We start from the raw sequence: 25881 nt of genomic DNA on the forward strand, positions 1-25881 counted from the left end.
TGATATATATTATATTATATCAGCTCACGTCATCTGAAATTCCTTGAGACTACATACTGTAATCAATGACCAATAAACTGTACTGCTATTGAACTTGTATCAATTTCACTACCATAAGTAAATCTAGCCACAAATTGGTTATCTAATGAAATGAGGTCAATAATAATGGACATGACTTATAAAAACTAAAGAACATAAGGTATCTTCATACATGGTAAGAAGCATCTAGGTCTTCTATCTTTTGCAATATAAAGCTTTATACAAAGTCTTCTCTGTCGCTGCTGGATAGTAATCTGTTATTAAAAAAATTGAGAATGGAAATATCATTGTTGACACTGGAAAAGTTTTTCCTATTGGTCATATAGAACTTGTCTATTATTAAAGACGTTTTGCTGACCTATTCTATAGTCTTGGTATTCTGTAATGTTGTGTTGCTATCTCATTGATTTTTGTTTATTCAATAACTCTTATTATTTATAAAAAAAAGAAGATGTGGTATGATTGCCAATGAGACAACTCTCCACAAGAGACCAAAATGACACAGAAAATAACAACTATAGGTCACCGTACAGCCTTCAATAATGAGCAAAGCCCATACAGCATAGTCAGCTATAAGAGGCCCCAAAATGACAATGTAAAACAATTCAAACGAAAAAAGTAACAGCCTTATTTATATAACAAAAAAATGAAAGAAAAACAAATACAATGTATGTTACACATAAATAAACGTCAACCACTGAATTACAGGCTCCTGACTTGGGAAGGCACATACATACATAGTGTGGCAGGGTTAAACATGTAAGCAGGATCCCAACCCTCCCCCTAACCTGGGACAATTGATGATTGAAGTAAAGCATTTTTTGTAGATCTTTTATAGTAACTGCTGATCCTTTTCATTGTGTATAAATTTCTGTGTGAGGTGGATTTATTTATTGTCATGGATATTTGATATCCTGGTTATGGCATGGTCTTCATACCAGCTTATAAAAAATGAACTTTCTTGGAACAAAATAATTGACAGTTAACCTTTTAAATACCCATAAAAGCCACATACATATAAATTGGAATCCCATGAATAATAAGGAATCCATAGCATCACAGTTTTTTTAAAAGATAAATTGTAAAAAGGCTAATAAAAAGTTGTTGGGCATCAACCCAGGTAAGAATCTCAACTCACATGGTCACTGATGCATTCAGTCATATTTGCATCTTTATTGACCTTTAATGAACTTAAAATTTTCTGACACTTACAATGGAAGATCTTCAACAAGGAATATATAACATCTCAACACATACATTTGAAGGTCTATAACTTGAGTGGTATTCTTTGATATATATTGATAATTAGGAAATCTGACATATATCATATAATAAACTATTGACGCTTATATCTCCTACCTATGCTAAACATTCAAAATCAATGAAGGACAAAATCACCTTTGTTGAAATGAGATGTGCCAATGCTACAACTACTCCATACCAAATATCATTGACCTTCCAGTAAACATTGTTGACACCTTTAGACACTTTTATCAGCACTCTTACGTTAAGGTAGGACAAAAAGCATACTGAAGAGTAATAAACAAATAACATATACAATGTAACATTTATCTTATTATCATTTTATTCAATATGACTGTTGAATAGAACATTGTCTTGTCAACTTATAACCAATAGGGACTAGTGGTTTCAACAAATGATTTTAAGTTATGAGACTGACAGATGTCAAAAGGTGAACAAACATGGAATTAGTTTCATAGTTCTTTTGTCAGATGAAAATAATTTTTATCTGAGTTTATATACAGACCCATTGACTATCAATGGTAATAATCTGGTTAAGTAAAATGTTTAAGGAATATTGCAGTTATTGTGCGACATATATTTCCACATCTATTATGCTTACATTTACAAATCATAATATCTTTCCTAATAATTTGGTAGTACAGTTTAAAGTTATTAGTCCAAGGCATAGTTGAGTAATCTTGAGACATGCCATTTTACAGTTTTGAAAAATAAAGTCCAATAACTCTTGAATGACAAAAGCAAATATCATCAAAATATACAGGCCCTCAGTGTATTGGTAATAATTTAGTAAAGTTTAAGTAAATCATTTGAAGCAAACAACAAATTTCCAATTTTTATTATTAGATTTAAGTCTCATATCTCTGGAAAATCAAAATGTAAAATCACTATTATATAAACAGAAAATCATTCCTCAAAATTCATGGTCAGGTTTGAAGAACATCACTAAAGGCATACTTCAATTTTGACATTTGAAAAAATTGAATATTTTTCATGAATTTATTACTTAAATAACCTGGAATAACAAAAGCTAAAATCTTCAGAAAAGTATACAGAATATCCTCAAAAGTTTTCAAAGTTTTTTAGTACATTGAAAGAAAACTTGAGCAGTGTATGGTTGAATATTGATTACAACAGAATACGATTCAAATAAAATTTGAAAGATCTACATAAAGGTGAACATTTATAATTTTTGAAGATACACATTGATTCTGCTAGATGGCCTATGCAAATACACAAGTAAATATTTTGTAAAAAGAAAAGACATTTTTCATTCTAAGATGCTTTATTAATAGATAGAAAAAATATTCAGGTTAGAAAATTGTTTTATAATAGTGCTATGGATTTGAAGGAGAAGAATTTGACAAGTTTTTAGATAAACAAAAACTGGACCATAAATAATGGCAATATCAAAATTGAAGTTGTAAAACTGAGGGTAGGCTAAATCTAACAAGAAATATATCAAACATATAAATGTACATCAAAAACATTATTTCTATATACATTTAATTAATAAATAAATAAATAACATACATTCAAACTTAAAAATTCACATTTAAAGACATAAAAGTGATGTCTAATACAGTAATAAATATTAGTGTACATAGGAACACCATTTAGAAACAAAATGAAACCCACTATGTACAGAAGTTTAATGTATTCAGTTCATGAACAATCCTACTTTAAAACACAGAACTTGTTTTCATAATGGCAGGGGCAGAATGGTACAACCTCAGTTTGCCAATATCTTTATATTTAAGATATAAAAAAAATATATTTACACACAGCACAAATCGGTTTGCTATATCTCTGCTGAAACAATGCTAGAATAAGTCTTATTTCACAACAGACAGGAAAATTTTATATGGACATCATGAAACAAAATGAAAAATAATTGTTAAACATGAAAAATATGAAAAATGCAAATCATAATTTTTTTCATCCTGAAATAATCTGGGCCAGAACTCACAAGGCAATCCAATTCTTTGTTTTGTATCATAGACAAATAATAAACTTTAGAAAGGATCAATCAACTAGAAAAAAGTTACCCTTTAAAACAAATAAAACAAATTCAAATGGTGCATGTTACATCTTATTTCATTGGTGTGCATCATTACAACCCTAAAATGTATAATACCTTGACATGAAAAGTATGAATTCTAACACAGGCACTGTCAGTGCTGATGTCATTTTGATTTGGAAATAAGTTTCTGTGCATTCTTTTGGAATTATAAGTAATTTAAAGTTATATGTATGGAAGTTATTTATGTGTACATATCAAACAACTTCTTCACAATAACCTTGATTACTAAAATAAATACAGACTACAACTACAAAGACAGCTTCATAAGGTGACTAAAATCAGTGTGGTTGCATAACAAGTTTAATGTGATTTAATCTACAGGATTTCATCCGAACACAGATGGATTTCAAAATACTGCAATGTATATACATTTTGAAGTATGCACAATAAAAAATAACAAATGTATTAAAATTCAACATAAATAGACTAGAAAACCTTCAACTTTCGTTTTGTACAGTCAACTCAGAAGTCTCTTCTTTCACTGAACTTTCTGACCTTTGTGAGCTAGACTCAATCCCTGAATCCTTTGATCTCGATGTTTTGCTTTCCATTGAAGCTGACCGTGTGACGGGAGACGAGCATGATGTCCTGACAGGAGACGCTGACCTTGCCGTCTTAACTGGTGATGGTGTTTGTTGTTTGATTACTAATTCTGGTCCTCCTCCATAAATATTAAATAAGAATTTCCACATTTCTTCTGATAGCTGCCCATGATCAGAGTTGACCTTCAGTGTCATCTGACCTTGCTTATTATTTGTAATCCTGGAATTGTCAATCTGTCCTGGTGGGGCTGAAATAATTCATATGAACAATTGTATTGCAAAATATATCTCAAGAACTTAAAGGAGTAGGCCTGGTAAGACCCCATTTTTATCCCAACATATAGAGTTTTTACAAAGTTGTTAAAATGTTAGCTTTTAGTTATTTATTGAAAAGTAACATGCTTTTTGTTACATTTATATAAATAATGGCTGTTTTTGATAATACAATGAACATGCATCAGGTACTATCATCATTATGTCATGCAAAAATATTGAAATTAGCCCTTACCTATCATAAATTTTCTAGGGATTCATTTTTAATATTCATTCATTGTTTTATCACAAGGGTAAATATAATTTTCTTTTGCTTCACAGTAATAAATTTGGGTGAATATAATCATGATCATTTCAAGCAGTGTGAAAATTATTATAGTGTTATACTCACTATCCATTTTGCCTCTGACAAAATTCTCCCAATCTTTAAACCAGGACATGCTGATGGCATATAAAACATTTGGATTGTCTTCGTCTTTAAATTTCTCATTCAACTACAAAGAAACATAAATAATTTATCATAACAGCTATTAAAATAAAATGAATAAATAAATTTTAGAAATTAAAAGATTTTGAAGTTGTAGACACTTCTATCATTCTATGTAAGCCTTGTTACCATGTTGGTTGGCAAACAGGATCATCAGACACATTTTCAAATTTTTGAAGGAAAATACCACAATGATGATTGGCATAGTAGTTTTAAAAGAAGAGATTTTTTATAAGAAATAATAGATGATTGGCGATAAACACTGTGGCCTAAATGAGCTAAACATGGAAAATATGAGCAACCTACTTCAATGAATGTTTCCATTTCCAACTGTTGTCTTTGTTTTAATTGATCCAGTTCTCTTTGACAAGACTGACAGGCATACAAATGATTGCAGACTGGACCACCACCAAACCTGTCAACAAATCAAAATAATTTACACTTTATGGGTTAAACATGAATCTTTTTTTTCCTTCTTACAAATAGTTTATTTCACAGACTATAGATTCCTTAGAGCTCTTATAAAATAAGTTTCAATACAACTGAGCTGATTAAAAATAACCCCTAGTAAATGCACACATCATCTAGAGCCAAGTGAGATACTGTTAATCAGAAATTATTGTGAGGGTTTTATTATAATGCAATGAACTCACATTCTGATATCAGACACATATAATGTATGGACATTATCCTCAAATCGTAATAATTAATCTCACAATTTGGTCCTTTTTAAAAAAAGCAATAATAAATACACACTATAATTTTGAATTGACAGTATTATAACCAGGGCTTCCAAAACGGTCATATATTCCAGTCATTCGTATAATGTCCGGTAAAAGTCCGGCTGGGCAAAGCATGAAACGGTCATATATACTTTTTAGTTTTCAAGGCTTTTTCGGTCTTTTTTACATAATTCACGATCTTTTTGACCTAACCTTTTGCCTTAAACATCAACACATTTCCGGTCATAAATGTGACATGATGATTAATTACTATCAAAGCAACACCTACTTCAATACTTTCCAATTTTAATCAAGGCTAATTAGTAGTTGGACAGCTGAAATTTACCTGTTCAGGTGACAGGTGAACTATGTTCAGTACCGGACATCGGTTTATTCACAATTATTTTCTTACATTTCAGCGGTTTGTGTCTAATTGATTTAGTCCAAAAGATTAAAATTATTAGAAATTAGTTTATCAACATGATTTGATGAAAAATTTAAAAAGGTTTTAAATGAAAAATCGTCAGAACTACGTTGTATGAACTAGAACACGTGTGCGCATGTGCACTGGTGGGAAATTTAATAATGCATCTTATGACTTACATTTTTTCAAAAATTCAAAAATTATCATTGATACCTGTATCTAGTTCATTTCAAGTATTTTGTTGAAGAAATAACGTGGAAAGAGCTTCTTCTCTCAGTCGTGCTTTGTAAACATACACGGATTTTACGTATCCGTTTATGGTCCATGTTTTACCATTGTCAAGTCAACATCCGGTAGAAAACAAAAGTAAAGTTTTTGACAACGTCATTTTGAACAAATAAAAAGTCTAAGGCAGATATGAGCATGCTGATGTGCACACTTTGAATGATGCACTGCCAATTTAACAGTTACATCCGAACATCAAATTCATATCATATCAAAGTAAAGTTTAAAATCGTTTTTTTTAAATGTAATGTCAATCATTGGAATGGCCATCTGATAATCATAATTGCCTTTTGTGACTAAGTCTTAAGGGATTAAAATCGGGATCAGATATGAAATGTCCGGCTGGCTCAAATATTTTTTGGAAGCCCTGATTAAAACCACATAAATCATCTAATCCAAAGGCAGTTTAACTTATGAAGCAATGCAAGGATTTGCTAGAATCTAGGTTATCAGCCAAGAATGAAAGTTTTTATGCGTTAGATTATAGACAAAATGCTGTAACTGATGGTGCACAAATGCTTTTTATTTATATGAGTTGGTTTGACCAAAAACAGAGATTCATGAAATCGTTGCTTGGAATATATTTTTTTAATATTCAAGTGTATAATCCTGAGCTAAATTCAAGTTCTTGTAATGTTTTGGTTGACCTTTACTTTAAGGGATTAACTTTTTATGATTTGAAAATATTCAAAGAATTTATATTTGAACTGGCTTTTTTCATAATGCCTGTTTATATTGAGGTAATATTTGGTTCCTTAGTGTATAATGTTGAGTAACAAATAAAGTTTTGCTTCCTGTCATTAAACAGGCAGCCATTTTTTTTTCTAAATTTCATCTCTGAGCAGTCATCCAAAGTACATCCCAAAACTCAATATTTAATGGCATGACGAACAAAATTATCCTGATTTAGAGTAATTTCTCAATTTGATTGTCCTAATAAATTTCAGTACAATTTTTTTTTACGTCAATTGGAATAATCTCCCTTTTACCATTGACCTAATAAAAAAATAATTGTTGACATTGTCCTTGTAATTGAATTTCAATATAATAATATGAATATGACAAAATCAGGATAAATTTGTTACACAGTGTGCAATAGACCTGATACAGAATTTATTGAGTCAATAAAATTCATATCGTGTTTGGCTTTGCCTCATCTGATATGAATTTTATTGACCAGATATATTCTCATATTAGGACAATTGCACTCTGTGTAACTAATAATATCCAGTCATGTTGGTTTAGAATTAAAAATACAAGACAAGGGTAACATTATAAGCCCCAGTCAGTAAACTATATGTCAATTTGGCATAACAAATAAGGACGTTGATAACATCTATAACATATTATTTCAATATTTAACAAATAAAATATTCTATCCTAAAAGATATATTGTACAAGATAAATATATATGTAAATATCTTACTTGCTGTACAAAAACTCCCAAAGTGCCTGATTAAATGGTATAGCTTGTTCCTGTACATATTCTACTTTATGAGGTGGAACACCTGAAATATACCGAAAAATCCAAAAATTATCAAAGTTTTAAGGAGAAGGTATGCTAAGGCCATTTTAGACCCTTTATTCATATTCCTCTCCAACAAGGATAGGACATTTTTGGGCAGCAAAAAAGGGGATGATGAACTTTTCAAAAGTATTTTGTGACATATTTTCTTCCTGTGATGAAAGATAACCAAAGAAGAAAAAATAATAAACCAGATATCATCATGCAGACTTTAATGGTCAAACAATGACAAAGTGCATAGCTTTCTAAATATTTGATAACAAAAAGATCTGTTCATTGTCTAACACAAAAAAAATACAATATTTGATTATTGTAAAACAACTTATTGTCATATTATGGTCTTTGTAACCAAATTTGCTGCAATTTATTTTATCGGTCTTTATATTTTCTTCCTATATTTATAAAAAGGAACATCCAACTGTAAGGTGACCTATAGATGTTAATTTCTGTGTCCTTTGCTCTCTTGTGAAGAGTGGTATCATTTGCAATCAAATCGCATCTCCTTTTTTATATCCAAGTATGACATATATTTCTGGTGATTCAAATTCTACTTGCAAAATTGCGAGAATAAATGTCCCGAGATTATTAGCTGGTTTACAGTATTCACATCTAAAATACTGTGGATTCATTTATTTTGGTTGGTATGAATTTTCGTGGATTGAAGATAACTTTTTATCGTGGATATTTGGTTTTTGCAAATCTCTCTGCATACAAAGCCTACAGAAATTTTGTAATTTGTTGAACATTTGAATTTGTGGTTCACCTGTACCCACAAAACCAGTGAAAATTGGTATCTGAAGAATAATACTGAATTCACAGTGTTTAAAATAATGAGCAATAAATACCTCCATGTCTACAAAGAAAGTCATGATTACTGATGGGTCCTGGCTCAGCAAATGTATTAAATCGGTTTATCCATTGTTTGGAAATAAAGAACTGCATCAGACTTGGCTGTAAATAGATGCAAAGTTTGCCATAATCATTTTAGTTTCAATAAGAAACTTTTTCAAAATATATTTGCCCTTAAAACAAATTAATTTTTCTAAATTTTAATTTATGATTGAAATTGTAGTTTAATAGTTTTACAATGTAATGAAGATGCAGCAGTTCTACATCAGTTAATATATGTTTTTTCCAGAACATAATCTATTCAGATTAAAAGGTCACATCCACAAGACTGTTAATGACTTGGAGGAAACAAAGAATAAGATATAATGGTATTTGTAGTTGTTTTAAGATTCCGCATTTTCTGCTTGAAATCAAATAAATGTATTATCTAAAATATATTTGATGTATGCCAGATAAATCTTCCGCTTTAACTTACTAGCCTGGGGTGGTGTTCTCAAAGCTATCTTAGGATTAGGACGTGTCCTAAGACCATCTTATGACTTTGTCTTTGTCCTAAGTCGTGTTCTCGAAGCTCTCTTAACTTAGGATATATCACATTGTTCGTCCTAACTTTAGAACACCTAATTAGGTGGCTTAAGATCATCATATCTTCATCCTAACTTTTTGCATGCTTTTTTCTCAATTTTTTACGTGAAGATGAACATGAAATGAAGCGCACCATCGATTATTAACTCGTATACAGAAATTGTGCATGATTTAAAACTTTTAACTTTTGTTTTAAGATACTATGACACTACGAATTCATTATTCTCATTTCAAAACAAATTGTTTTCCAGTTTAAATCACGATCCTTTTTGATATTATTTTATAATTACAATCGAAATCATGCATTTTATTAAATACATGTTATTCCAAAATTTCGTAAATAATTTTATCATATGGTTTCGTCTTTAATAAATGTTTTATCAAACAATTACTTTTACTATTTAGAATTTCGCACATAGGATATGTTTAGGACGTCTTAACATAAGATGTGTCTGATATAGCTTAGAGACACAACTTAAGAGTGTCCTAAGTCGATCCTAAGTCCATCCTAAAATTGGTCTTATCTATGACTTAGGACGAATCTTGGGATACTTTTGAGAACACCACCCCTGGTGTGTATAGATTATCTTCACTTCCAACACATTGAAATCATGCAATGGTTTTTTATGGTATCTATAACAAACCCAATAATCAGTTTATCATGCATATTTCCCTTCCTATAACTGTTACAAAAGTAAGCTTGATAACGTCTCCTCACACATTGTGACATCTCTGATAATTTATCCCCAAACATTGTGACAGTGCAATTTAAGATCTGCTCAAGTCTCAAAGCCTTCATACAAGAATTAATGATCAATTGAGAAGGTTGATTTAGGCAAAGGAAGCCTGATAATTAATTTTATCCTGATTTATAGTAATTTCTCACAATTTGATTGACTGATATTGTCCTAATAAATTTCAGTATAATTTTTTATTACGTCAATTGGAATTATCTCCCTTATACCATTGACCCAATAATTTTTTTCTTTTTTTTTCATTTTTCACAGTTTTAGATTAAATATCTAAATATATTTGGTTGATATTGTCCTAATAATTGAATTTGAATATAAAAATATGTAATATAACAAAATCAGGATAAATTTGTTACACAGTGTGCAATTGTCCTAATACGGAAATTATTGGGTCAATAAAATTCATTTCGGGTTTGGCTTAGCCTCACCACATATTTGAATTTTATTGACCCAATAAATTCTTGAAATTAGGACAATTGCACACTGTGTAATGAATTATATGATAACATACTTCCTGTGCTTCTATCAGTCTCATTCCCTTCTGTCTAAGTGATACCATTTGATCATTTCTCTTCCTGAAACAAATTGTAACCAAAACTTTTAAGTACATGCAAGAATATAATCAATCATAAAAAGTAATTGAGAACTTTTGATCCATATTTCAATTTATTCCTAGTTGGAAGTTAAATTTTTGAAAAATTTATAAATCTTAATCTTTCAAAATGTCAATGTTCTAAAGTGCTTTGAAGTACCCTTTCTTTATTATACATACTGGTACATAATATATATACAGTTTGTGTCTTATTTTATAATACATTTAGGCTTAAACATTTTCCAAATAAAGTCTGAAGTTCATAAGATCTGTAGTGGTTCATAAGTGTTTCTCGTTTTTTTATTTACATTAAACTGTTTTACCATTTAAATGGTTTTACACTTGTCATTTTTGGGGCCCTTTATAGCTTGCTGTTTGGTGTGAGCCAAGGCTTCAAGTTGAAGAATGCACTTTGACCTATAATAGTTTACTTTTTACAAATTGTGACTTAGATGGAAAGTTGTCTCATTGGCACTCATACCACATCTTCTTTAATTACACAAATTATGGTGTTGCTTTGTACAGCTTGTCATCAATATCAAGATTTACTGCCTAATAAATGATACTGCATCAAGTTATATTCTCACCTATAGAACAAGACATAAGCTTCACAGTTCATGACCTGGTTAATGTCAACCTCTGTCACATATGTATCATCAAACTCATACCACTGCTCATTTACATAGTTCAAACAATAGGCTGTGTAATGGCCAGCTGAAAGTCATCAATAGTAAAATCATGCAATAGTTAACAAAGTGTTCTTATATCTTATAAATGTTTCAAAATCATATGTTTGATTTTATTTTTAATAGTGATTGTACCAAATATATTTATGAAAATAGCTAAATCTTTTATTTTGGAAAATACTACCTTTAATCTTAAATTTAAAAATTAAAAAAGGTTCTGGAAGGCTGAATCTGCCTTATTTACTGTATTTGCTGTAATTGCATGTATCCATATGGATCATCTTTTTATATTTGTGTTATAACACATGTCGGAACAAGTTTTGTTTGGAAATTTTGGACTGGTTATTAATGTTTTAATTATATAATTTTTTTCCATAAAATCTAAATATATAATTGACTTACATCCATCAGATCCATGGTGGCATATAACTCCTGTCAAATCATACATTGTCACTTCTGAAGTACAGTCTGAAATAGAAATATGTAGCTACAGCTCTAAAACATTAATTTCAAAGTAATCTAAATTTGACTGGTTGTTACAGCAATTATAAGCATGTGACATTTATAATCTACTTGCATATATTGAAAAATTGTGGGGTGCATATGGCTTAGTATTTTTTTTTCAGTGTAGTCTAACTTTTTTAAAACCATAAATTTCATGAATGTACCCCTAGCAAACCTTTTTTTCCCCCACAACATGAATTGAAAATATGGTTACTTGAGAATGTATGACATAGGTCGGTGGTTGAGAATTGAGGTCAGACCTCATTTAATTTGAAGCCTATTTTGCAGTTTGTATCAAATCTCAGATATGTCACATGTACATTTTCATTACTATGCTTCTTCTATTTAAATTCCAAATCTGTATCATTTTTGACTACATCTACCAGTATTAAACAGTATTTAAATATTTTTTCTACAAATCATCTATTGTAATTGAAGTTAAAACTTTAATCATGCATAAGTAGTTTCTTTTAACTAGATAAAAATACATAAAAAGTGGAGTAGACAATTCGATAACAAGAGGCTGGCAGAGCGACAGCAAACCGGATTTATAAACATTTATTTGTGTCCTGGCAATATCACAAGAACCATAACTGCTGAACAGTGAAAGTGAAAATTGTCATTATCAAATTTGACCTCCATTTTGTCATCAGTAACAACATATTAAAATTTGAGAAGCTTTGGTTGAATGGTTTATGAGTAAATGCAACAACATGACTGGACACACAATTTTTCAATCTTTCAAGAACCATAACTCCTGAACAGAAAAACTCACAAAAGTGAAAATCCCCATTATTGAACTTGACCTCAATTTTGTCATCAGTAACAACATATTTAAATTTGAAAAGCTTAGATTGAACGGTTCATGAGTAAATACACAGACACGACTGGAAAACAGCATTTTTCAATCTTTCAATCTTTCAAGTACCATAACTCCTGAACGGTAAAAGTCAAAATTGTCTTTATTGAACATGACCTCCATTTTATCATAAGAAACAACATATTAAATTTTTAAAAGCTTTGTTGAACAGTTCATGAGTAAATGCACAGACATGACTGAAAATGCCATTTTTCAATCTTTCAAGAACCATAACTCCAGACTGGTAAAAGTCAAAATCTTCATTATTGAACTTGACCTTCATTTTGTTGTCAGTAACAACATATTAAAATTTTAAAAGCTTTGGTTCAACGGTTGATGAGTAAATGCACAGACAACATTTGGCTGCCGCCAGCCCAACCAACAGACGTACATCCCCAAATCAATAAAGTCACAAAAATCAGTGAACATATAGAAAATCTATAAATAGTCAATGGTGTATATTTATAAATAAAGGAAATCGGATAACACTATACTCCATATTCATTAACAACATTTTTGTACTAAACTCATAATTATTTTCCCCATGTAATAAATTACCTTTGTGTAAAAATGGTTTGAGATCAAGACTATCTAGTGGAAAGGCTACATAGGTAGATATCTTTGTTGAATAAAACTCATGTCGAAATCTTTTCAAATGAACTGTCAAAATCTGAAAAATAGAGTATGAAAACTATGAACTTAAAACAAAATGACAAATGGTATGGCAAAAGTCAATTTGAAATATGTAATACAATTTGTGTAACAATCAATCATTTCTCTTGCCTTAGAAGATATACAATTGTGGGTAGCTTTCAGTAGTTTGTTCTTTGTATTCACATTGTAAGGGGGTTAGAAATGAATATCATAATAAATACTGTTTTCAAGAAAGGGGAGTAAGTTGTATTCTGTGATGACATAAATGAGAAATAGGACTCAGAAAAATAAGATATATGCTCAGTTTATCCCTTTAATACATATAACACTGGAATTGCTACCAGTTTATATAAAGATTTTTAACTGAAAATGTATACATCAAATATTATTAAATGTTTTCCTCTTTTGTTGACTACACTTTAAAAATAAATAACATTAAAACTGCTTTCTTTTTTTATATAGAATCAACACACTTTAATTCTTTAAAAATATAAAACAGAAAGTAGGGTTATCTGCTCATATGCAAATTTTCACTTAAATAGTAAAGCTGTTACAACTATTCTTTAGTTTCAAAAAGGTGGACTAACAATGGTTGATACATACCTCTGGTAATACCATTACCCTTGAGAACTTGATTCCATTTCTGAGTCTGAAAAAAAAACACCAACCATACTTTTAATAAATCAGCAATGCTATAATTATTGATGTGAAATTCCCTCATATGATATAGTCAATCTTTTCAAACAGAACAATTGTAAATATTAAAACCATCTAAATAGATAATTCTTTAAGGCTTACAATGAAATTTATAGACTATTGTTATATCATGTGTGTTAACTCAACACCTGTCTGATATAAACAAAATTGTCAATTCTGAAAAAATTCAGTTTTATCTGTATTAACTGTTGAAAAGCTTAATATACTCTTGAAACAAATACAATTGTCAATGACAAACTTTAGAAGTTCACATTCTAGGGTCATGGCATGATGACAGATGGATCTTTGACCTTCTATTTTGCAAAAAGAAATTTCTGCAAACAATGACTAAGCATTGCATTCTTTTGTGGTCCTTGTTCAGTTTATTGATAGCTTGTCTTATTACATGGAAATAAGACTTGGGGGTAATTGTAATTGTAATCATTAATCAGCTGTAATTGATTACAATTTTTCAAGTAATCAGTGTAATCATTAATCAGCCAAAAATCTGATTACATGTAATTTAATTTAATCAATTACTTTTCAAAATACCCTGTAATTATGATTACTTTTTGATTACATTCTGATTGCAATGAAAACAAATCTAAAATTGTGTTTTTGGTCATAAAATGAACCTCTTTGTTATTCATATTTGATAAATTTTTAACATACTAAAATGGTTTGGTTACTTTAAGCATGTCTACTTCAGTAAAAAATAAACTGTTACAGTATTGAAAAGTCATCATTAGCCTAAGCAGAGACATATAATACAATTATATACCTTTTATCTTGGTAAAAGATATTGTACATGCATGTATATTCATCGTTTTATAATGATCTTCATATTAATATTTGATAATAACTGTTATATTCAAGTAATACTTTTCTTTAACCCTGAATTATAATCTTTTGTTAATTTTTGTGATTTTTGTCAACTTTGAATTGACAGGAAGGAGACTAATTAAGGTTTGTTTTTATTGCAATTACCAATTGAGTATAGCTGTAGGGAAATATATATGATAAAAGATAAATCAGACATGAAAATTTATCTAATTAGCACAAACTAAATTAAAAGTTGGACAAATATGTTGTTTAGAATTTTAAAAAATTGGACAGGACATGTAAAATGTAATGATTTTTAGTACTTGCATATTGTTTACAATTTGGTTAAACATTTCTATTAAAACATAGTTTTAACCAGTAACTTTATTTCATCCATAATTAAACTTCCATAAACTGCAACTTGGAATACATATAAATTATGAAAGAGGTCAGAAGACAAACAAAAAACTCTTATGATATATCTTTATTAAATTTAATTCAAAATAATTCAGAGATCATTGGTGATAAAGTGTAATGTATATATATGTAGTTAAATTTGGTGTTTATTTAAATAGATGAAGTTTAATTTGAAGTTATCATTTTATAATTGAACCAAATAAAATACTGTCTCAAAAATGCTATAGTTATATTGAACGTTTATCATTCACATCATTCAAAATGTTTTGTTTTTAAATTCATTGTAATGAGATGTAATCATGATTACTTTGCCAATGTAATCATTAATTTAATCAGATACTTTTCAGAAATGATGTAATCATTAATTTAATTTAATCGTACAAATGACAAAGTAATTGTAATTTAATCAATTACATTGAAAGTAATCGGACCCATCTCTGATGGAAATTCAAAGCTTGACGTGTGAAATAAACACTTGTGTATTGTTGACCAAATCACCAGTATGAACCAGTATGAAGAGATCTAAGTTATACAACATTATCATAAATAAATAATCATTACATGCTTACTTTTTACATTTTTCACAGCTGTACATATTGTCTCCTTTCAGTTCATCAGCTGAGAAGAAAGCTGCCAAACAGTCTTGTAATGTTATTGCAGGTCCAACAAACCAACTGAAAAAATAACAGTAATGTTATTGTGGGTCCAACAAACCAATCATCTCTGTTCATCATTGGTTAAAATCTGATTATGACGTTGAATTTTCTTGCTTTCCTCTGAATTTCCTATTGTGACGGCATGAAAAAAGGCGACCATGCCTGATGACGTCGACGTAGAGAGACACACATCTTTTTGCAGATCATTCGTAAAGAAGGAATAAGTTTACCTGCATATTCACTGAAAATCATTAAAGAAACAGATTCCACCACCAAATCTCGTGTAATACGATATTTATCCACTCTCGACAGTTAAATTTTAAATATTTAAAACACGTTTAAAATTTGAAAATTTAACTGTCTCAAGTGGATAAATATCGTATCACACTCGATGCAGTGGTAGAATCTACATGTAGCTAATATTATTTTTCATTAAAATGTTTATATTAAACTGATGAATACATGTTAAACTTTACAGAGCCAAATTAGTAGAGGCATTATTTATTGTCCACAAAATTTTCATGCTTTGAGACATACTGAATATTTTCGTATATTATAAATATTTTCATAAGAATTTGATGAAATTTTCAATGAGTCGAGTTTCCTTTATTGACTCGTCTACAATGAAGACTTATACGCTATCAATATATAGAATCAGCTTATAAATTATAAAAAAAGATATAAATTATAAAAAAAAACTAAAAAAAGAACATCACATGTGCACTTTGTGCATTATCGAATTTATAAATTAGTTCTTTTGTAATGTTAATTTCCATATTTAAAAAATAACTGAATAAAAAATAAAATGAATGACGTTTGAAGTGATAAGTCACCACTTACATTGATATCATCTATTATTGCATCGACTGTTTACATTACCTTTTCATCCAAGTCATTATCCAAGTCATCCAGCTCTGATTAGCCTCCCCACAGGTTCCTCCCTTAATTGGACTTCCTTGTGAGTTAGAATGTAATACAAAAATCTGGTCTTTACTTGGGATGGGCAATGACAGGTCTTGAAAAGTTTCCTTGGTTGTTGAAATCTAAAAATATTCAAAAAAAAGATTATATATAAGATAAAAGTCAACTGCCATATATGTATTCCTTGAAAGGCACACAAATGATAAAGCCAATGGAAGAAAAAAATCCCTGAAATCAAGGTGATCAAAAACTGAGAAAAAAGGTGCTTAATTTCACTTTAAGAGAATGACTCTGTGCAAGTTCAGTTGCTTTCATTCAAGTAGCCATATATAGTGCAGTTAAGGGATAAAGAACAACCTCTGAATCATATTTAAACTTTTGTACTAGGCTATATCAATACAACAACTCATTGTGACAAAACAAATATATTAACAAAGCACAACCTCAATTATGAAAATGATAGACACACATGATGATGGATATTGGTCACTCCAATAAAACAGTCACCATAAACTCTGTCTTATATATGGATGCAAAACAGTGAGTGTTTTAAAAAAATATTAATTTTGATTATTGAGTTAAATATTCAGCCTATTCTTTTATAACAGGGTTACTGATGATAACCAAACTAATTTCCATGCAACTTTTCAAATAAATTTCAATCTTTTTATCTCTCTTTTACTTATTGACAACCTGGTTCCACAGGTCGAAATACATATTCTATTATTTACTTTGACATCTTTTTAGTGTTTCAAACACTACCAAAATTAACTTAAGCTTAAATAATGAAGCCCATATTATATATCCTCACCCTCTCACATGTCAAACACTGAACTGAACTGAGTATTCTGCCATCAAATATGTCTGATATCACACTCTGATATTGTATATTTTTCCGCTTCCCTGAAAATAAAATTAAACATTCATCAAATGGTTGTCAATTTCAATGTATTTTATCTGAAAAATGTCCATCAAAAAGATTGTTTTGTATTAAATGGTTTCACTTGCTTCTAGCACTGAACTACAAGTGTTTTAGAAATTAATACATGGTGGTTCACAAATTAACAACATTTTATAAAACAAGATAAACATGTGTAATACTCTAGTAAATGTGTCCATGGGACACTGATGCCCTTGCATGCATATAACATAATCAAGGGACATAACTCAAGAAGGGTGAAAGTGACGCTGCCTTTATTTGAACTTGATCTGAGTTAAGTGATAATAAGCATTGTGTATACATTTCATAACATTTGGTTGAGGTATAATTAAGTTACAAAACAGAAACATAAAGGGGCATAACTCTAGAACTGTAAAAGTGACTCCACCCAAATTCAAACTTGATTTGTGTTTTGTGGTAATAAGTATTGTTTATAAGTTTTCTAACATTTGGTTATGGCAAACTTAAGTTAAAGAATGGAAACCAATTATTGGATGAAAGAAAGTAAAGATGGACAAGTATGATGCTGGCATAAAAATTAATCTAATCAGTTAACAAATTCCTATTTCTATTAGGATGAAGAAACTTCTCTTTTATCTTTTCCAATTCAATACTTTACCTCTTCTGGGAACAGAATTCATTTTTGACAAGTCTGGGTCACTTTTGTGCTGTATCCAAGGTGATCTGACTTCCTGGCACCTATCTGAACTGGTTTCCACTTCTTCATTTTTTGTCATGGCTATCCTTTCATTAGTAAAATCTTTTTTCTCTTTATTAGATTTTTGACTGTCATCAATAGAACATTCATCATTATTTTTACCAGATTTTGGTTTTTGACTAGCTTTAAGTTTATTTGAATTGTTACTTGTATCAACTGTTTCAATACTTGCAGAATTTTCATTTGACGAGGCTGTGTTTCCACTAGTAACAGAATCACAGGTTTCATAGAATTCATCTGACTGACTGCTATTTGATGAGTCAACGGACATCTGTCTATCATGTCTAAGAAATGATGTTCTGGTCGGAAATTTATCTTCATGGTCACTTTGATGTTCTTTATCACTTTGTTCATGTTGTTCTTCTATGTCTAATTCATTAAGAGGAAGGGGTTGCTTTAATTCTTCGTGAATTTGGTCCATAAAACACCTTAAAAATTCTTGTGCATCCTGAAATGCATTTATACATTTTTGTGAAAAATTATCATTGCTGTTATGTTTAAATACTTTTTTTGTTGACAGATGAAATATAATGAAACAAAAATCATAATTTTTTGCTTTTTTTTTATTTTAAAAAACATATATAATTTTTTACCTTTCCTTGTCTTTCTAATCTCTGCATACTTTCAAAGTTAATAGAATAGCTGTAATCTTTAACTTTCACAAACAATAAGACAAAAATTTAGAAATAGATATAGGTAGCAGTAATAAATAGTTCTTCATAAAGGACATAATTTCAAGTCTATAAACAGGAGGCATATACTAATTCCGAGTCAGAGCCATTTTCCATTCATATCTGTGTTAGATTCTATTCATTACACAATTGATTTATTCATGAAATTCTAATACAATGCTACAACATGCTTATAAAACCCACCTGTTGTGAATATCCTCGAAACATAGGATGAACTATCTTGATACCATTTACTACACCACTAGGAATAGTGTAACTGGGTCTAAAATAAAGATTCCATGTTTCAAGTAGTTACATATACATTTACTTGTGCATATATCATTTTATTGTTATTACCTTTAAGTTTGTTGATACCAGGGCAAAAAAACCTTTTACTGTCTCAGGAGGTATTGTATGTGGTTAGAAAAATCCAAATATTTCTTTCTCTAGACTTATTGTCTATAGGTATAACTTCATGCATGTCAATCAATGTTTTAACTTTTATTGTCCTTATGAAGTCACGGGTCTAACTTAAACAAATTATTACAGAAAATAACATGGATAAGGTTATTGTAGAATTCTGTCAGAGTTATCTTCAAGCAAAAAACCTTATCTAAAAACACATTTACGTTATTACAGATGATTTTTTTTTAATTAAACGCAAACCGCATCTACATATTTAACGAATTTAAACAACATGACATTGACAGTGGCAAGAAATAAGAAACAAAGATCACAAGTTTATTTGTGTCAGTTAATGTCTTAAGGGAAATGGCTTCTCAGTTTCAAAGTAATTAACTTTTCATAACACTAGCATATATTGATAGGGGATTAATAAAGGAATCAAAAGAGCAAAAAAAATATATAGGTCACCGTGCTTGTTTTCGAGATATAAGCCATTGAAATTTTGGCGGGAAACTGTTTTCTCTTGACTTTTCATAGCTTTATTATTGACAAGTTCAAGTCCTCAAAAACTATTAAAAAATAATTAAAATTTTATAAGACTTTAACAGACAGCTTATCATTATACATGTAAAAGAAAAATGGGGGTCACCGGGCAAAATTTGTTAAGGCATTCAAATGGATAAAACCAGAGGATTCCGAAAATCTGATCAAAATTCCAAAACATGACAAGCGAGCTTCCTTAAGAGACACTCCTATTTTTTTATGAAGTATCATGATATATCATACAGTGTATCGCATCAAAACGAGTGTCTATTTGGTGTGTAAAAAATCACCCAGTGACAAAGAATTGATCAATAAACTCATCATAGATATCAGGATTAAATCTAATAAGAGGAATTTCAGCATCAAATACCAAAGCTAGGCATAACACTGTAAGTGCAGCTATTCATGTTAAAAGGTCTTTTTACTGTTGGCGACCTTCTGCTGTTGTCTGTTCTATGGTCGGGTTGTTGTCTCTTTGACACATTCCCCATTTCCATTCTCAATTTTATACTTAATACACAAACCCATTATTTTGCTAACAGCTCCGTTACTTTTAGAAACTAATGAAAAAAGGTCTGCTACAAACTCAGGTAATTTGTTTAACCCTACAATGTTTGAATAAAAGAGATAAAGAGTTTTTCCACAAACCCATTAAAGAGATATATATTTCAGTTTTACCTCCTTTTGCTCCACAGCTCTGTTACCAGTTTTAGGTATTGTTTAGATAACATGGGAGACTTTTCTGGTTTGATAAATCCTTGACAGTCAAGGAAGAATCTTGTTAGAGGAGGACTGAAATAGAAAGAAACATTTACGGTACTAAATGCATCATATAATTAACCTCAATAAGGGCTATTCCATTAAAATATATGTGGGACAGTAGGAAGGGAGGTTTAATTTTTGAACGTGGGTCATAGCTCTTTTTTCAGCATGTGTCAATTACGGTATTACCATTAAATGCAAAATTATCTAAAAATGGTTCTTGGTTGTAGCATTATTTTGAAAAGTGCCTTCCTGTCCTCCCACACCCATTTCAATGGAATAGCCATTATTTCTTTGGCTATACAGATCAGAGGTATATATTATTTGAATCTGCAGGCAACATTTAACCTAGTCTATTGTTTTATATTATTTTTTAAGGGACTTCTTAACAAAATAAAACAATGAACTAGCATATTAACTTCAAATTAAATATTGCTTAGTATTGTGCCTGTTTATTCTTGAGAATAACATAAAATTGGTTCACTAAACTAGGTCGATCTGCTAACTTTCAGGATTGAACATGACAAAGGACAAGTGTACAAATAAGTGTAACTTTTGACACATACAAATTTTGTAAATACATACCAGTTAGATAATGCTTGCACAGCTGCGTTCAAATAACAGGTGTTACCTAAATTCTTCAACCCAGTCAAACCTGTATTCAAAAGAGAACAAAAGTTGCTGAAGGTAAAAATTAATTCTTAGTTACTCATTCAGACAAAATATTACTTAAAGATTTGTCTAGCAAATATGACTGTATGGAAGCTCTGCCCCAAGAAGAACATGTCAAAACTACATTTTGATTGAGTGGTATAAAAACAATTATAAAATAAAAGGCAGAAATACCAAATGGACAATCAAAGGCGATGAGTCAAACAGACAGCAAATGCTATTTTATGTCAGGGGACATTTTTTATCAGGTTTTAAGAGGTGAAGGTTGAAACTAAGAGCATCAAGGGTCTTGTTTTTCGTCCAAATTGGGCTAACCAGACCACTGCATATTTTTAGGCTGATCATAAAAACTGTAAAAAAAGATATCTTACCCCTTGGTCTGCCGTCTCCTTCATCCTCAGATTCAGTTTCATCCCCACCTGATAAACTTCTCTGAGGTGAACTATTGACAGAATTTAACTCCTGTCTCACATCATCCATTTTCTTAATCTTTAACATACTAGCTGAATTTTCAGGAATTCTACAAATATTAATCATTAAATAAAAATGAAATTCTTGACCATTTTTAAACTTTTATGTATAAAATTAAATATTATATGGTAACCTTGATTACATACAATTTGATAGTATGTTCGTTTATGAAAATAAATGAAAGTAATCCAAAGAGTCTGTTCTCTTTTCACAATTCAATAAATAGGCAAACATATGCATGAATCTGAAACAAAAAGTAGAATATCTTTGGAAATACCTGCGTCAAGAAAAGTAATGATGAAATCAATATTATCATGATTATATTAGGAGACAGAAGTACCCTTCTTGATCTAGCTCAATACAGAAACATTAATATGTGTTTATACTCACATAAAACTTGGGATATTCTTGTCATGGAGGACTTCTGTTTCACATTCGTAACACCATACTCTCATAGAACTTAAATTTATGGTCAAACTGTGTTTCTTGTCCTGAAATTTAAAACAGTTACTTTCTTTTTTAATTTCTATTTTGCTTTATTTAACAAGTACTAAACTAATGATGTGTTTGGGACCAAGTGAATGTTTCTTAGAAGACGTTTTGTCATTTCCAGAATTCTTGTAAAATTGACAGTTTTTCAGAGAGGACTTCTTCAAGCATCCACAATCTGATTACAAAATACACATTTAATTGCTCAATTTCTAAAATTAATTCTAACCAATAGTTAGTTGTGGATAAATATGGAGGTTGAACCAATCGAATAATGGAGGGTTCATCGTTATCTAAAAAATGAAAATATTAAATGAACAATAACAACAGACAGTAAAAGATCATGAAGACTTTAAATTGAAATTAAAATACTAAGATATTGTTCAATTTTCTATTTATTTAAAGCATTGAAAGGACTATTTGGATTTAGACCATTAAACACAACCTTAGCATGGGCAGAGCTGTGATCTTTAGATGATTCTCCACAACCAATGTGTTGACATGCTCCTACTAAGCACAGCCATAGGTTGCTGACTTTTACACCGCAGGTAAAACATTCTTGTTGGGTCTACAAATACAACATTTTATTTGTAAAACAGAATTGTATTGAAAATTAACATCATATTTTATATTAAGAGCATAACGTATCCCTGGAAAAAAGAGCTCACCACATACATTTGTACAGTAAGATAAGAAAATAGTGTCTGAAAAGTCCAGGATTCATGAAAATTAACTGAACTTTTTTATATCTGTTGATAGTTAATTGAAAGACCTATATATCATGTATATAATATCCAATGGGTCTTTTTGAAAGATTTTGAAAAAAATGTAACCAAATGATAAAACAAAGAAATATCTTGTTTAAATCATATAAATTGAGGAAAACAATATTTATAAATAACCTATTACAAAATGTACCATGCTGTCTACATCTTATGTTTGTTCTTATTTTGATATCCTGTTTCATTGACAACTAGCATATTTTTTATAATACAAAATGCCATTTTGTTCTTTTCAGCCACTTATAGACATGACAGAAACATTTTGTAACTGCATGTCTGAAATATTCACAGACAACCAGGGTGCTGGATTATAAAATTCAGGATTGTGGGCCAGTTGAAAAGTTTTCCCAGGATTGCCCTTACTACAATTATACTTGTATTAGTTCATGTAATTAGTGTTTTCAATTTACATGCAAAAAACATTGGAAAAGAATACACTCTACAAGGATGTGGCCAAAGATATGGCAGACCTTTATTGTTTTCATTTTAGAAGCTCCATTAAATATCGCCAAATAGCTAAAATAACCAAAAAATATTTAACAGACACAAGTCACAGGATACATGTATGAAAATTTTAGGGGTATGACTCATTTTCAAATGTTTTTTGTAACATCAATCAAATCAATTTCAAATTAGGACTTCAACCATCTCAATAGCTACAGCTTACATGTATTTTTTTCTTTATTCAGCTTACCTTGCTTTTCGTTCTAAGTTCCTCCCATGTAACACTATCAACTGAAACCACATGTGGGCATCTTGACATTTTGCTAGACATATTTCTAAAATGCAAAAATTATGACAATAAGAAAAAAAAAGGCTACCTGGATCTATATTTACATGTTTGCAACTGTATAAAGGTTATGAAAAAACTAAATGTATACCTATTGCTATACAAGCAATGTACCTAAATTTTAAAAATACTTTAATTTTTTTGTGCTTATGACAAAGACATTTTGAAAATCCATTAACCACAGCTAAATGTCAGTGATCTCCATAAATGAAACGATGGAGGAACTTTCACCATCACAAACCGTGGCTACGCAATACTGTGTAGCATGATCGAAAGTTGTAAGGAATGGTGAACATGCTAATTCATTTGCTTATCTAAATTATATTTATTTGAATTTTCATTATAGAAGTATCAATATTTTCATTAATTACCTTTTGTAACCATTCAAATACCAAGCCTTCATAGTTCCCCTTTAGTCGAGAAAGACCAAAAGCTGTCATGAAGGTCCCCATGTAGTTTTCTTGCTATTTTTGGTAATTGTTATGGGGGTTAAAAATAATGTGGAGCTTATTTTTCACGGGAACTGTCAAATTCAAGTCATGAACCCATTACCAGTATGGCTGATTTGCAGCAACAGCAAAAGGATAATAAGGGTTATGTAAAAGATTAAAGAGATTTGTAAAGCAAACGTTGACAAATAAAAAGTTTTTTAATGAATTTATCTAGCAAATTGATGCAATGCAACATGCATCTTTCAAGTCTGAATATAAACCGGAAACGCGGATGTATCAATTTGATTGTAAATTACAAAATGAATTCGGAATTGCGATACCGTTAAGATGTTTCTTCACAGTAAATATTTAAGTTTTTACTTTTTAACTTTTAAAGTAATTCTATATGATTGTTACAGCAGTACTCAAGTTATTTGCTATGAAATAACATTAATATTTTACATCTTATTTTGTACTTCTTCACAAAGGGGAATGCTGATTGCGTAAGTCAAAATAAAAGCACATGTTCGACTTGTTAATCGTTATTCAATCCATCTAGCTTGAACTTTCTTGGACCTTTGACCCGATTTGCTCCTTTACCGTTCTCGTTTTTCTTTGTAACAGGATTATAATTTATTTATTTAATCTAAATTATTACAAGCTTTTTCTGAAACTAAGTTGAATAATTCGATAAATGAATCGTCTTTCTTCAGATATTTATTCTCCTGTCTGGTTTGTTGATCTACTGTACAAGCTCTGGTACAAGTGACTAACCATATTAATCCGGATATCCCTCAGGCGTTAGAACTGTATTGGATTATAATATAAAAAAGCCTAAGGGTTATTCAATTACATGCATTTGATTATAATTGCTAAAAAAAATGGTGTTGGGCTTTAAAAAAGGTAACAGTTTTGAACGATGGCGCAAGATATTTGAACAATGGTGTGGCACCATCATTAAACAGGCCATGGAGATCCCTGAATGTATTAATTAAAATTTTTAAAAGTAGTACACCATTGTACACAGGGTCTTCTGTCACTGTGGTTTGTTCAATACAAAATTAGTATACAAAATTGGAACTAGAATATGAGTTTTATATATAAAAAAAGGTGACTATCTTGATTAACATAGTACTTTCTAAGATCAACGCTTAACCCTTTGGCCGGCTAATCTTGGTTTAGCCATGTTAGCAGGATTCACACTTCAGACAGCTACATTGAGTCCAGGTTTGCCAGTCAAAGAAATTCATCTAACTGCAAGTTTTAACTGTTAACAAATGTAACCAGAGTGCATGATTAATATGAGAAGATCACATTGTCTCCACTGCCACTGGGACTCGAACCCGGAACCTCTGTGTAAGTAGGCAGGAAATATACCGACTCAGCTAAAGAAGTACATGTACTTCCCTTGCTCAACCGCTTTCTGCTGGCTGAGTATCTACTAGACTACTACATATACCAAGGTGGTGAGGCAAATTTATAAAATGTTTTATTAACAAATTTGCCTTTATATGGGGACAAAGTCCCCTATTACAGTAGAAAAATCAATAAAAAAAAAAAAATCCGTGAAA

The 25881-nt window shown here is 30.2% G+C and overlaps 1 protein-coding gene across 2 annotated transcripts in view; it reads right to left on the bottom strand.

Annotated features, from left to right (window-relative positions):
• Positions 1-1594: 1594 nt before the first annotated feature.
• LOC143063687 (ubiquitin carboxyl-terminal hydrolase 20-like) overlaps positions 1595-25881 on the bottom strand; it is a 28724-nt gene continuing 4437 nt past the window's right edge. For both annotated transcript variants that reach the window (XM_076236004.1, XM_076236003.1), the window contains exons 2-22: positions 23784-23868; positions 22753-22875; positions 22209-22309; positions 21719-21867; positions 21261-21330; positions 20592-20705; positions 19170-19248; positions 18196-18742; positions 17448-17539; positions 16595-16758; positions 15629-15733; positions 13728-13773; positions 13029-13140; positions 11510-11575; positions 11009-11135; positions 10341-10404; positions 8489-8594; positions 7545-7626; positions 4994-5102; positions 4592-4694; positions 1595-4175 (exon numbers count right to left, since the gene is read on the bottom strand). In XM_076236004.1, coding sequence (XP_076092119.1) covers positions 3823-4175; positions 4592-4694; positions 4994-5102; positions 7545-7626; positions 8489-8594; positions 10341-10404; positions 11009-11135; positions 11510-11575; positions 13029-13140; positions 13728-13773; positions 15629-15733; positions 16595-16758; positions 17448-17539; positions 18196-18742; positions 19170-19248; positions 20592-20705; positions 21261-21330; positions 21719-21867; positions 22209-22309; positions 22753-22875; positions 23784-23864 — 2793 coding nt within the window. In that variant the 5' untranslated portion in view covers positions 23865-23868 and the 3' untranslated portion in view covers positions 1595-3822. The remainder of the gene's footprint in view (positions 4176-4591; positions 4695-4993; positions 5103-7544; positions 7627-8488; positions 8595-10340; positions 10405-11008; positions 11136-11509; positions 11576-13028; positions 13141-13727; positions 13774-15628; positions 15734-16594; positions 16759-17447; positions 17540-18195; positions 18743-19169; positions 19249-20591; positions 20706-21260; positions 21331-21718; positions 21868-22208; positions 22310-22752; positions 22876-23783; positions 23869-25881) is intronic.

Source organism: Mytilus galloprovincialis, chromosome 2 (assembly GCF_965363235.1).
Source record: "Mytilus galloprovincialis chromosome 2, xbMytGall1.hap1.1, whole genome shotgun sequence".
NCBI classification, from domain to species: Eukaryota; Metazoa; Mollusca; class Bivalvia; order Mytilida; family Mytilidae; genus Mytilus; species Mytilus galloprovincialis.